A 13,122-nucleotide genomic window follows, 5' to 3' on the forward strand; every position below is an offset into this window, starting at 1 on the left:
TGGCAAACAAATGTCTCATTCAGGGAAGCTGAGCCCCCCCCCCCCCGGCTCCCCGTAATCCGCACCATGTTAATACCTTTTGTGTACCTATTTAGGAAACATCACCATGAAGAGAATGACATTCATATCCATAATTATACATTTGTGTGGTACAGATCAGGGACCCATAATGAAATTCCGTTTCCGCAATTCTGTTACCGGTGGTTCTATTACCAAAAGATCTGTCACAAGCCGGCTCATAGCCTGTGACAAAAATGAGGGGACACGAACAACAGGTATAGGCCAATTAAGTGTTCTTTATTATAAACAAAACTATTAACTTAAAACTAAGAAAAAGGAATGAGGTGTGGAAGTATTATAATGTAAGGTGTATGTAAAGTGCATGGATGCATGAATAAGTGTGTGTGAACATGACTGAGTGAAAACTATGCAAAACTACAAAGGAACAAACAAATCATGAGCATACCTGGAGGAGCAGAGAGAGAGAGAAAGGTGATTAGTAAGCAGTTTTATACCCTGAGCCCAGGTGGCTCCAATCACTAACGACCCTCCTCTGCCTGCAGGAGGAACCGCCCCCTGCACTGCAGAGGAGGAGCCGTGACAGATCGTTTTTTCAAAGTCAATGTGTCACGTCATAGTTGACACCTGATTCTTTCTGCAGACGTCGTTGATTCTTAGTTTATCAGAAATTGAACCGTTTTTGGAAAACGTGGATGCACATTTTTGGGGGAGATTTTACCATAATTCTGTTATCAAACTTTGCATCTGCAACAGTTCTTCTGGTAAAATGTGTTTTTGTTACATCGGTGTAAATTGTTAACAGTAGTCATTGTGCATAGTATGGTTTGTTCAACTTTGAAATCAATGTTTGGCATATACTTTAATGGAAAAATCTGAATCTCAGCGCAATTCCGTAACCTCTTTGGTAGTAAACTTACTCTGAAGTGAGGTGATTTATCTATTACAGCTTATTCTCCCCCCCATCTCTCTCTCTCTTCCCCCCCCCCCCCCCCCTCTCTCTCTCTCAGGCTGCCGTTCGCTCTGTGTTGGCAGGGCCGGGAGGGGCCAGTGACGTGTGTTTCTTCTGCAGTAAGCGCGTGTACGTGATGGAGAGACTCAGTGTTGAAGGACTGTTCTTCCACCGGAGCTGCTTCCAGTGTGACCACTGCAGCTCCACCATCCGCCTGGCCTCCTACGCCTACGACCGGCCTAACAGTGAGCCCCTGGGGAGGGAGGAGAGTGAGACCAGGTCTAAGGATGGAGAAAGGGGAGAGACCTGGGAGGGGTGGGTGAGGGCAGGGAGAGGGTGTCACTGAGCTCCATAGAGTTAGAGAGTAATAGTAAAAGTGGGTAACTCCGATGAATGACATGGACTGCCCTACCACACACACACTCACTGAAAATACCACTACCAGCCCAGCACGGTCTTATATGCGGCGAGTTGTGCTCTACCACAACTTGTGTTATCTTGAATGCAGCTCTGACCTGCAGTTTATGAGGGTTAGTGACACTCAATCATGCTGATTTGACACAGATTTCTCCAATCTGCACTCTGGGTTGATGTTACACCGCGTGATCACTTTGTAAGGCTTCCAGGTTATCAGCAGACCAGAGACCAACTCAGTTAACACATGATGAACACAAACTCAGTGTGTTGCTTACTGCACCGTTGGGGCCTGGGGCTCCCTGGGCCGACTGCGTGGTTGTTTATCTTTGATTACTGTAGAACACACAAGGTGCAAGAAACAAATGTGGTTGTGCATGAGCAGTTTTTCTCTTCTTATGTCAGTCACTGACAGTCACTCAATTAGCCATGTCAGCTAACAGTTTTTTAGATTAGTTGGAGGCCCCCTAATTGGGTTACTTGGAGGCCCCCTAATTGGGTAAAATTGCAGGAAATTTGCTGTAAAATTGCACAATTGTCTTTTGGCCCCATGGCAAAATGTGTAGAACTGCAGGAAATTAAATGTAAAACTTAAATGTTTATTTCCGCCTAAATCTCACTTGGGGCCCACAAAAAGCTATGGTGTGTGCGCGTGTGTGCATGCCTGCTTGCGTAACTGTGTGTGTGTGTATTGTACCTCTTAGAGATGTGCTGTGTGTTTGTAAATGGAGGTGGGGGGTGGGGGGGGGGGGGTGGCAGATACAAAATAAGTCACTGATGTTATGTCAGGAGCTGATTTTTCTAAGTTTAAATCAAACCCTTCAACCAATCAGGGATGAGGTGTCACATGATAGCCGTTTGATTGTGAGGCGGGAGAGGAGTGTGTGTAGGGTAGACTATATATATGAAGTGGTCTGTCAGTGTAGGGACCAGATTGAGTGTGTCTTCCTGTCAGTCTGTAGAGCGGCGCTGTTTTCTATGGAGGAGTCACACTGTAAGACACAACTCTATTTCATTCTCGCCGTTCCTTTCCGGGAGGCTGAGAGATGTAGCTTTTCCTCAAGGTCAAGGGACACTGTTTTCTTTGTGTGGAAATGTGAATATGATTTAGCTGAGGATGAGACTTGTAAGATATGTAACACTGTTTTCTCTGTACTTCTACTGTAGTTAGATAACACTTTGTTTTTGTTTAAAGTTATTCTGTAAGATGCATGGGAGCTGCAGATCTCTCTGCGAGGTTCTTAAACTGCTGTGTGTAGGGCGGTTCTATGTATACTGTTCTAACACATTGGTTCTGTGTGTAGGGAAGTTCTACTGTAAGCCGCACTATGACGTCCGTCTGGTTGGGCCGGTCCAGAGGAAGAGAGCAGCCCCTCTGACCTCCGATCAGCCCCCAACTCCGTACGAACGGACCCCCTCTCAGCGGACCCTCCTGGTAAGGACTTCTGCCTTTCCCCTCGTACTCTGGCTAAATAGAAGCTCTTGGCTGACCTGGGGTTTTAACTCCTGATGTTTGTATAGAGGTTTCATTTAATGACCAGCTATCTCTGTATATTATATTGTTTTGAGGAGAACACATCACGTATGTATGAGGTTCTCTGTAGATCAGTACACTGATCCTTGGAAAAATGTTTGGTAAAATAATATTTTTTTCTTTGCTCCTTCCTTCCAGGAGTACCCAGCTGCTCTGTCCACTAACCCTCGCTCCTCAGTGACTGTGGTGACAGCAGATCGCAGGTCCTCAGGTAAGCCAAGAGGTTCATGTATCTGTGTCGTGTGTGTTTTCAGACGTAATGCTTGTGACGTGTGTGTGTGTTTGTGCACAGAATGTGTTTCTTAGTGACGCCGCTGAGTGTGTAAAGAATGTCCTGAGTGTGTAAAGAATGTTATGAGTGCCCAAAGAATGTGACATTGACTTTGGCTAAGTGTATGTCTGTGTGTGTGTGTCTCAGTGGCGTCTCTGATTGGGAGTGGGTCCGGCTTGGTAAAGCTTCTATGTGTGTGTGTGTGTGTGTGTGTGTGTGTATATGTGTGTGTGCGCTCAGTGGCATCTCTGATTGAGAGGGAGTGTGGCTTGGCTAAGCGCGTGCGCGGCACGCCAGAACGTATAGAGCTGGAGAACTACCGTGTGAGCCTGGAGACTGAGCAGCTAACAGATGAGCCGGAAGAGGTGCCAGAGGAGACGCTGGCCAATTACAACCTCAGTCTGCTGGTGACAGAGGAGAAGGAGGCCAATCACAAGCGCAGCCCGTTGCGGGACAAGAGCAACGAGGGCTCCAGGTCAGCATTACAAAAACAAACATTCATCTTTATTTCTATCTAGCGTGTCCTCTTTCTCTCCCCCTCTTTCTCTCTCGCTATCTATCTCCCTCACTCTCTCTCTCCCTCCCCCTCTTTCTCTCTCGATATCTATCTCCCTTACTCTCTCTTTCCCTCCCCCTTTTTCTCTCTCGCTATCTATCTCCCTCTGTCTCTCCGTCTCTTTCCCTCTTGATATCTATCTCCCTCTCTTTCTCTCCCCCTCTTTCTCTCTCGCTATCCTTCTCTCGCGCTATCCTCTCTCGCCATCTGTCTCCCATGGCCTCTCCCTCTGTCTCTCTCCCTCTTTCTCTCCGTCTCTCCGTCTCTTTCCCTCTTGATATCTATCTCCCTCTCTTTCTCTCCCCCTCTTTCTCTCTCGCTATCCTTCTCTCGCGCTATCCTCTCTCGCCATCTGTCTCCCATGGCCTCTCCCTCTGTCTCTCTCCCTCTTTCTCTCCGCCTCTTTCTCTCTTCCACCTTTTCTCTTGCACACACACTTACACACACGAACACACACACACACTAATTGCCTTCCTCTCTCCTCATAGTTCGGAATCAGAGACGGAGGAAGAGGGGGAGAGGCAGCGGGCTCTAACCAATGACCTGGCTAGAGACTCCTGGAGGAAGGCCATGGAACTACACGCACGTCTCAGAGGAGAGAGAGGAGACGACGAAGAAGAGACAGAAGAAGGAGAGGAGGAAGGAGAGGTTGATGAAGATGATGAGGAGGAGGAGGAGTTATCTAGTGATGGTAATTGTGCCTTTTTCTCTGTTTTCCTGTGTGTGTCTCCATGTGCTGTCAGTCACTGCTGGTGGAAGGGGAGTACTCTCCGTGGGAGAGGGAGCGTCACTCAGGTCTGTGGCTCCTCCCTCTAGAAGAGGTGGAGGAGACAGGTAGCACCGCCACAGGAGAGAAAGCTAACAACATGTTTATCCTTTTTATTATGGTAATTGTTTTGTTACTAACCATTTAGCATGTTTTGCTGTGTCATTGAGAATAATGACACACGAGTAGGCAGAAATGACAGTAACTTCCTCACCTTTTGCACCCCATGGACTTACACAAGTGATTCTTGCACCACTGTCCAATGGTTTTGGTGGCTGTGGTTGCCCAAACCTTATTAATAATATAATTTGCCTCATCAAGTCTACAGTGTTGCCAAACAACGGCAAAAAAAACTAATACCTACTCTAGCAATGCCAACAGTGGCTCACAAGCAGCAACCTCCTGTGTCTTACAGGAAATGTTATCTAGAATCTCTGTAGAGATTCTGACTTTCTCTTTACTTCCCCTCCCTCTCCCTTACTCTCTCTCTCCCTTCCGTCTCCCTTACTCTCTCTCCTCATCCCTCTCTTTTCCCCCCTCCCTTTCTCTCTCTCTCTCTCTCTCTCAGAGGAAGGATCATCTCCCCTCACCGCTGAGGAGGTAGCCTCGTTGGACGAGTGGCAGCAGAGCACACACTCTCCAGACACACAATCTCCAGACACACTCACGCCTGACACAAACACGCCTCGCATACAACTGCCTGACTCGACAACACCCGACACACACCGTCCACACAGCCCCACCAGTGTACCCAATATCACCTTCTCCACTCCAGCCCCTGCCTCAACACCATTTACCCCCTTAACGTCACATGCACCCACACCAATGTCCTCTGTCTCAATTCCAGACTCCTCTGTCTTTGCCTACTCCTCCTCTAACTCCTCCACCACCTCGGGCTGCTCCCCCGGTCCGGAAGTGGGAGAGGAGGATGGGGAAGAGAAAGAGAGGAAGGGGAGAAAAGAGCGAGAGGAGAGGGAGAGAGGGGGGAAGGAGAGGGAGAGGATGCGTGACCCCAGCAGTAGTTCCGGGATCGGTGTGGGCGGGAGCTCCACCACCTCTACCTCGGACCCTCTCACCCCTCCCTGCATCCCTCCCCCCGCCCAGCACAGGGCATGCTGGGATAGCCTGCCCCACCCTGCTGTGGAGGCGGAGTCACTGCAAAGCCCCGCCCCTCGCCCTGCACCTCGATTTGCCCCCGCACCTATCATGGCGTCGGCTGTTGTGCGGGGGGTCGGGGGCAAGAAACTGAATCCGTGGGACGTGGATGGGGGAAGGGGGCCTGCCGCGGGGGGGTCTGTTGGGGCGGGGTCTCTTGGGGAGCAGCTGTGTAAGGGTGAAGTAATAGACCCCTTAGAGGACATCAGCCCCCCCTTGTCCCTCCTGAAGCCCCTTAAGGCAGTGCCCAGAGACGAGAGAGAAATCGGGAGGAAGAGGGAGATGGAGAGGAGGAGGGAGATAGAGAGAGCAGCCATGGGGGTGGGCTGGGAGGACATGAAAATCACCCTAGGAAGGGAGCCTCTCCCAGGGAAGAGCATTGGAGGTCTGGACCCCCGCAGACTCACAGAGAGCCTGCCTCCCCTCTTCCTCACACAACTCCAGGGGGGCTCCCTCTTCTCTTCACGTAAGTGCCGCAGGGACAACCAGCCCCCCAGCCAGAGTGTGTCTGAAGCGGGCATAGGAGAGGGTGGACCCCTGGGCCTGTGGAGAGCTGTCATCTCTGGCTATAAGAGGGACAGGAAGAAGAAGGGCAGGACTTCCCTTCCCAATACGACAACAGCCCCAGCCCCCAAAGAGCATAGCAAGAGGAAAACCTCTGCAGAGAGAGGAGGTAACACACACACACACACACACACACACACACACACACACACACACACACACACACACACACTGGTGATCTGGTATAGTGAATTTCTAAAGTGAACCTCTGTGTTTGTGCAGGTGTGAAGTTCAGGGAGCGCCAGAGCTGGTCAGAGCCGGAGGAGTCAGACATCACCTGCTCTGTTGTGATGGAGAGATGCTCCATGAACCCCAAGGCCAACGTAAGAACATCACTACTAACACTACCACTGATCTCAGAGCAGCAGGCTGACATTACACTACAGCTCTGACTGTGGGAGTCAGTGATGTCACTACAGACCTCTGATCAGCTCTACAGCTCTGTGGATGCCAGTGATCTTTACAGTGATTGTTTGGAGGATATCTGGTCTTTATTGGCTACCATATAATCTCCTGTCTTCATAGGCTCAGGTAAATCTCTTAATGGATGAATGTTTTCAGCTTCGTCTGGAGCTGTTTGACCTAGCGTCAGACCTCCAGAAGGAAACCATTGAGGAGGAGGAGGAAGAGGAGAATGAGGAAGGGGAGGTATACCACTTTGTGGCAGTACGATGCAGGCTGTTGTGTCCTAGTCTAGTTAGAGATAGTTACAGCAGAGTTACTGAGCGAGATTACACTTCTCCCATTGTGTAGATGGGTCGTTTATAGCTGTAATAAATAGTTTGTAAGTTCCGATTTAGAGTACGTTTTGTGTGAACTAGACATACTATATATTGTGTGCCCTATTCTGATTGTTTTTTGGTCTTCATCTTTCCAAGTCTGCATATGTGCCTCATGCCCTGGCCTTTAAGAGGGCGTATGCCATTAAGGTAGTGTGAACATTCCCATTAAGGTAGTGTGAAAATTCCCATTAAGGTAGTGTGAACATTCCCATTAAGGCAGTGTGAACATTCCCATTAAGGCAGTGTGAACATTCCCATTAAGGCAGTGTGAACATTCCCATTAAGGCAGTGTGAACATTCCCATTAAGGCAGTGTGAACATTCCCATTAAGGCAGTGTGAACATTCCCATTAAGGCAGTGTGAACATTCCCATTAAGGTAGTGTGAACATTCCCATTAAGGTAGTGTGAACATTCCCATTAAGGTAGTGTGAACATTCCCATTAAGGTAGTGTGAACATTCCCGTTAAGGTAGTGTGAACATTCCCGTTAAGGTAGTGTGAACATTCCCGTTAAGGTAGTGTGAACATTCCCGTTAAGGTAGTGTGAACATTCCCGTTAAGGTAGTGTGAACATTCCCGTTAAGGTAGTGTGAACATTCCCGTTAAGGTAGTGTGAACATTCCCGTTAAGGCAGTGTGAACATTCCCGTTAAGGCAGTGTGAACATTCCCGTTAAGGCAGTGTGAACATTCCCGTTAAGGCAGTGTGAACATTCCCATTGGTTGCATCAAGCTGTTCTGTGCTCTGTGCTGCGTCCTTATCGCCCCTAAACCTCAGTAGTGTCTATACTCAGAATTTGCTGCTGTGGTTGAATCTTAATGGTGTGTGTGTGTGTGTCTGTGTACGCGCATGCTATGTGTGTGTCAGTGTGTAGGCTGCTGACTCTCTCTCTCTCTCTCTCTCCTAAAGAGGCACGTGGGGAAAGAGTGGGAGCTGGACAGCTCCCCCCAAATGGATACACAGCGGAAGTCATCGTGCCCTACGGAAGTGGTGGGGGTACTGGTGCACATGAAGGACCTGAAGGACCCGTCCAGCCTGAATGTGTCAGAGGCCATGTTCCACAGAGACAAAGACCCAGAGGAGGAGCAGCTAGATGCCAGGTTAACACGCAGAGTGCAGAGGGCAGCGCGCAAACAGGCCAAACAGGAGCAACTCAAGAGACTGCACAGTGCCCAGGTAGGACGTAGGTTTCTCATGTGTGTGTGACTGGGCGTGTGATTTGTTTGAAGGCGCATTGATATTATAGATGGCGCTAACATGTATCTTTTGTCCTGATCTTTTCCATTACATTTACATTTAAGTCATTTAGCAGACGCTCTTATCCAGAGCGACTTACAAATTGGTGCATTCACCTTATGACATCCAGTGGAACAGCCACTTTACAATAGTGCATCTAGATCTTTTAAGGGGGGGGGGGGGGGGCAGAAGGATTGCTTTATCCTAGGTATTCCTTGAAGAGGTGGGGTTTCAGGTGTCTCCGGAAGGTGGTGATTGACTCCGCTGTCCTGGCGTCGTGAGGGAGTTTGTTCCACCATTGGGGTGCCAGAGCAGCGAACAGTTTTGACTGGGCTGAGCGGGAACTGTACTTCCTCAGTGGTAGGGAGGCGAGCAGGCCAGAGGTGGATGAACGCAGTGCCCTTGTTTGGGTGTAGGGCCTGATCAGAGCCTGAAGGTACTGAGGTGCCGTTCCCCTCACAGCTCCGTAGGCAAGCACCATGGTCTTGTAGCGGATGCGAGCTTCAACTGGAAGCCAGTGGAGAGAGCGGAGGAGCGGGGTGACGTGAGAGAACTTGGGAAGGTTGAACACCAGACGGGCTGCGGCGTTCTGGATGAGTTGTAGGGGTTTAATGGCACAGGCAGGGAGCCCAGCCAACAGCGAGTTGCAGTAATCCAGACGGGAGATGACAAGTGCCTGGATTAGGACCTGCGCCGCTTCCTGTGTGAGGCAGGGTCGTACTCTGCGGATGTTGTAGAGCATGAACCTACAGGAACGGGCCACCGCCTTGATGTTGGTGGAGAACGACAGGGTGTTGTCCAGGATCACGCCAAGGTTCTTAGCGCTCTGGGAGGAGGACACAATGGAGTTGTCAACCGTGATGGCGAGATCATGGAACGGACAGTCCTTCCCCGGGAGGAAGAGCAGCTCCGTCTTGCCGAGGTTCAGCTTGAGGTGGTGATCCGTCATCCACACTGATATGTCTGCCAGACATGCAGAGATGCGATTCGCCACCTGGTCATCAGAAGGGGGAAAGGAGAAGATTAATTGTGTGTCGTCTGCATAGCAATGATAGGAGAGACCATGTGAGGTTATGACAGAGCCAAGTGACTTGGTGTATAGCGAGAATAGGAGAGGGCCTAGAACAGAGCCCTGGGGGACACCAGTGGTGAGAGCGCGTGGTGAGGAGACAGATTCTCGCCACGCCACCTGGTAGGAGCGACCTGTCAGGTAGGACGCAATCCAAGCGTGGGCCGCGCCGGAGATGCCCAACTCGGAGAGGGTGGAGAGGAGGATCTGATGGTTCACAGTATCGAAGGCAGCCGATAGGTCTAGAAGGATGAGAGCAGAGGAGAGAGAGTTAGCTTTAGCAGTGCGGAGCGCCTCCGTGATACAGAGAAGAGCAGTCTCAGTTGAGTGACTAGTCTTGAAACCTGACTGATTTGGATCAAGAAGGTCATTCTGAGAGAGATAGCAGGAGAGCTGGCCAAGGACGGCACGTTCAAGAGTTTTGGAGAGAAAAGAAAGAAGGGATACTGGTCTGTAGTTGTTGACATCGGAGGGATCGAGTGTAGGTTTTTTCAGAAGGGGTGCAACTCTCGCTCTCTTGAAGACGGAAGGGACGTAGCCAGCGGTCAAGGATGAGTTGATGAGCGAGGTGAGGTAAGGTAGAAGGTCTCCGGAAATGGTCTGGAGAAGAGAGGAGGGGATAGAGGAGTGGAGAGGAGGGGATAGTGGAGAAGAGAGGAGGGGATTTCCACATTCTGATTGTGCCCACATTTTCAGAAATATGTCCAGTCGTGGTATTAAAATATCTCATATCCGTCCACTGTGTCCACATTCTGACCAGACGTCCTGGTCCCTCCCTGTGTGCAAATGATTTGACAGCTATTCATTATTGATTGATTTTAAGACACATGTTCATTGTAAGCTATAAAAACAAAGAGTCGGTTTACTGGGAGTTTATACATCGAGTGTGCGACTCTTTGTTTTTATAGCTTCCAGTTTATTCCCCGTTAGTCAGCACCTCTACACCAATCAGAATGTGGACAAGATCAGGACAAATAATGCGTGTTAGAATCGGGTATAAACAGGGCTTGAGTGTATAAAATGGGCCTTGTCAGATGATCCAAAGGCAGTTGGAGCAGGTGGAGGAGAAGCAGAGGCAGCTGGAGGAGAGGGGTGTGGCTGTGGAGAAGGCCTTGAGAGGGGAAGCAGGTAAACACACTATTGACAAACCTGTTTGACATCATGGTTTGTTTTACATACACTGCTCAAAAAAAATAAAGGGAACACTTAAACAACACAATGTAACTCCAAGTCAATCACAATTCTGTGAAATCAAACTGTCCACTTAGGAAGCAACACTGATTGACAATAAATTTCACATGCTGTTGTGCAAATGGAATAGACAAAAGGTGGAAATTATAGGCAATTAGCAAGACACCCCCAATAAAGGAATGGTTCTGCAGGTGGTGACCACAGACCACTTCTCAATTCCTATGCTACCTGGCTGATGTTTTGGTCACTTTTGAATGCTGGCGGTGCTTTCACTCTAGTGGTAGCATGAGACAGAGTCTACAACCCACACAAGTGGCTCAGGTAGTGCAGTTCATCCAGGATGGCACATCAATGCGAGCTGTGGCAAAAAGGTTTGCTGTGTCTGTCAGCGTAGTGTCCAGAGCATGGAGGCGCTACCAGGAGACAGGCCAGTACATCAGGAGACGTGGAGGAGGCCGTAGGAGGGCAACAACCCAGCAGCAGGACCGCTACCTCCGCCTTTGTGCAAGGAGGTGCACTGCCAGAGCCCTGCAAAATGACCTCCAGCAGGCCACAAATGTGCATGTGTCTGCTCAAACGGTAAGAAACAGACTCCATGAGGGTGGTATGAGGGCCCGACGTCCACAGGTGGGGGTTGTGCTTACAGCCCAACACCGTACAGGACGTTTGGCATTTGCCAGAGGACACCAAGATTGGCAAATTCGCCACTGGTGCCCTGTGCTCTTCACAGATGAAAGCAGGTTCACACTGAGCACATGAGCACATGTGACAGACGTGACAGAGTCTGGAGACGCCGTGGAGAACGTTCTGCTGCCTGCAACATCCTCCAGCATGACCGGTTTGGCGGTGGGTCAGTCATGGTGTGGGGTGGCATTTCTTTGTGGGGCCGCACAGCCCTCCATGTGCTCGCCAGAGGTAGCCTGACTGCCATTAGGTACCGAGATGAGATCCTCAGACCCCTTGTGAGACCATATGCTGACACATGCACATTTGTGGCCTGCTGGAGGTCATTTTGCAGGGCTCTGGCAGTGCACCTCCTTGCACAAAGGCAGAGGTAGAGGTCCTGCTGCTGGGTTGTTGCCCTCCTTTGGCCTCCTCTACGTCTCCTGATATACTGGCCTGTCTCCTGGTAGCGCCTCCATGCTCTGGACACTACGCTGACAGACACAGCAAACCTTTTTGCCACAGCTCGCATTGATGTGCCATCCTGGATGAGCTGCACTACCTGAGCCACTTGTGTGGGTTGTAGACTCCGTCTCATGCTACCACTAGAGTGAAAGCACCGCCAGCATTCAAAAGTGACCAAAACATCAGCCAGGAAGCATAGGAACTGAGAAGTGGTCTGTGTTTACCACCTGCAGAGCCATTCCTTTATTGGGGGTGTCTTGCTAATTGCCTATAATTTCCACCTTTTGTCTATTCCATTTGCACAACAGCATGTGAAATTTATTGTCAATCAGTGTTGCTTCCTAAGTGGACAGTTTGATTTCACAGAAGTGTGATTGACTTGGAGTTACATTGTGTTTAAGTGTTCCCTTTATTTTTTTGAGTAGTGTATATTACTCTTAGTTAGTTTGACTAAGCATATGATCAGTGTACGCGTGGTCATGTGGTCAACTCCCTAGTATGTTCTTATTTTAGACTACTGGGGAGAGTCGAATGACAGTGAAGAGCTGGACTTGCACCTGGGAGGTATGTACCTCACATATGATGCTGCATTCCATCCAGTGGATCTGCTGATGGGAGAACGGCTCATAATAATGGCAGGAACGGAGCAGATGGAATGGCATCAAACACTTGGAAACCATGTATTTGATACCAATCCACTGATCCGGCTCCAGTAATTACCACAAACCCGTCCTCCTCAATTAAGGTGCCACCCACCTCCTGTGATTCCCTCCAACTATGAATTTTCCTCCAATCTTACCCATGGTTCCTTACACTTCTTCTCTCTTTCTCTCTCCCCCGTACCCTTCCCTCCCTCTCTTTCCCCTTATCCCTCCCTCCCTCTCTTTTCCCCTACCTCTCTTTCCCCCCTACCCCTCCCTCTCTTTCCCCCCTACCCCTCCCTCCCTCTCTTTCCCCCCTACCCCTCTCTCCCTCTCTTCCCCCCTACTCCTCCCTCCCTCTCTTTCCCCCCTACCCCTCCCTCCCTCTCTTTCCCCCCTACCCCTCCCTCCCTCTCTTTCCCCCTACCCCTCCCTCCCTCTCTTTCCCCCTACCCCTCCCTCCCTCTCTTTCCCCCCTACCCCTCCCTTCCTCTTTCCCCCCTACCACTCCCTCCCTCTCTTTCCCCCCTACCCCTCCCTCCCTCTCCCCCCTACCACTTCCCCCCTTTCCTCCCTACCCCTCCCTTCCTTTCCCCCTACCCCTCCCTCCCTCTCTTTCCCCCCTACCACTCCCTCCCTCTCTTTCCCCCCTACCACTCCCTCCCTCTCTTTCCCCCTACCACCCCCTCCCTCTCTTTCCCCCCTACCACTCCCTCCCTCTCTTTCCCCCCTACCCCTCCCTCCCTCTCTTTCCCCCCTACCCCTCCCTCCCTCTCTTTCCCCCCTACCCCTCCCTCCCTCTCTTTCCCCCCTACCCCTCCCTCTTTCCCCCTACCCCTCCCTCTT

General features: G+C 50.3%; 1 protein-coding gene across 3 annotated transcripts in view; it reads left to right on the forward strand.

The window, feature by feature from the left end:
* Positions 1–13,122, forward strand: part of LOC129838564 (protein-methionine sulfoxide oxidase mical3b-like) — a 28,903-nt gene that overhangs the window by 14,572 nt on the left and 1,209 nt on the right. The window contains exons 17-29 of one of the 3 annotated variants that reach the window (XM_055905623.1): positions 1,029–1,215; positions 2,689–2,819; positions 3,057–3,129; positions 3,430–3,664; positions 4,234–4,436; positions 4,505–4,579; positions 5,080–6,339; positions 6,453–6,553; positions 6,792–6,878; positions 7,109–7,159; positions 7,921–8,187; positions 10,351–10,444; positions 12,149–12,199. In XM_055905623.1, the coding sequence (XP_055761598.1) occupies positions 1,029–1,215; positions 2,689–2,819; positions 3,057–3,129; positions 3,430–3,664; positions 4,234–4,436; positions 4,505–4,579; positions 5,080–6,339; positions 6,453–6,553; positions 6,792–6,878; positions 7,109–7,159; positions 7,921–8,187; positions 10,351–10,444; positions 12,149–12,199 (2,815 nt within the window). Of the gene's footprint in view, positions 1–1,028; positions 1,216–2,688; positions 2,820–3,056; positions 3,130–3,336; positions 3,665–4,233; positions 4,437–4,504; positions 4,580–5,079; positions 6,340–6,452; positions 6,554–6,791; positions 6,879–7,108; positions 7,160–7,920; positions 8,188–10,350; positions 10,445–12,148; positions 12,200–13,122 lie in introns of all 3 variants that reach the window. The other 2 variants (XM_055905619.1, XM_055905621.1) reach the window with 2 other exon arrangements.

The sequence above is a fragment of the Salvelinus fontinalis genome, chromosome 39 (genome assembly GCF_029448725.1).
Source record: "Salvelinus fontinalis isolate EN_2023a chromosome 39, ASM2944872v1, whole genome shotgun sequence".
In the NCBI taxonomy this organism is placed as follows: Eukaryota; Metazoa; Chordata; class Actinopteri; order Salmoniformes; family Salmonidae; genus Salvelinus; species Salvelinus fontinalis.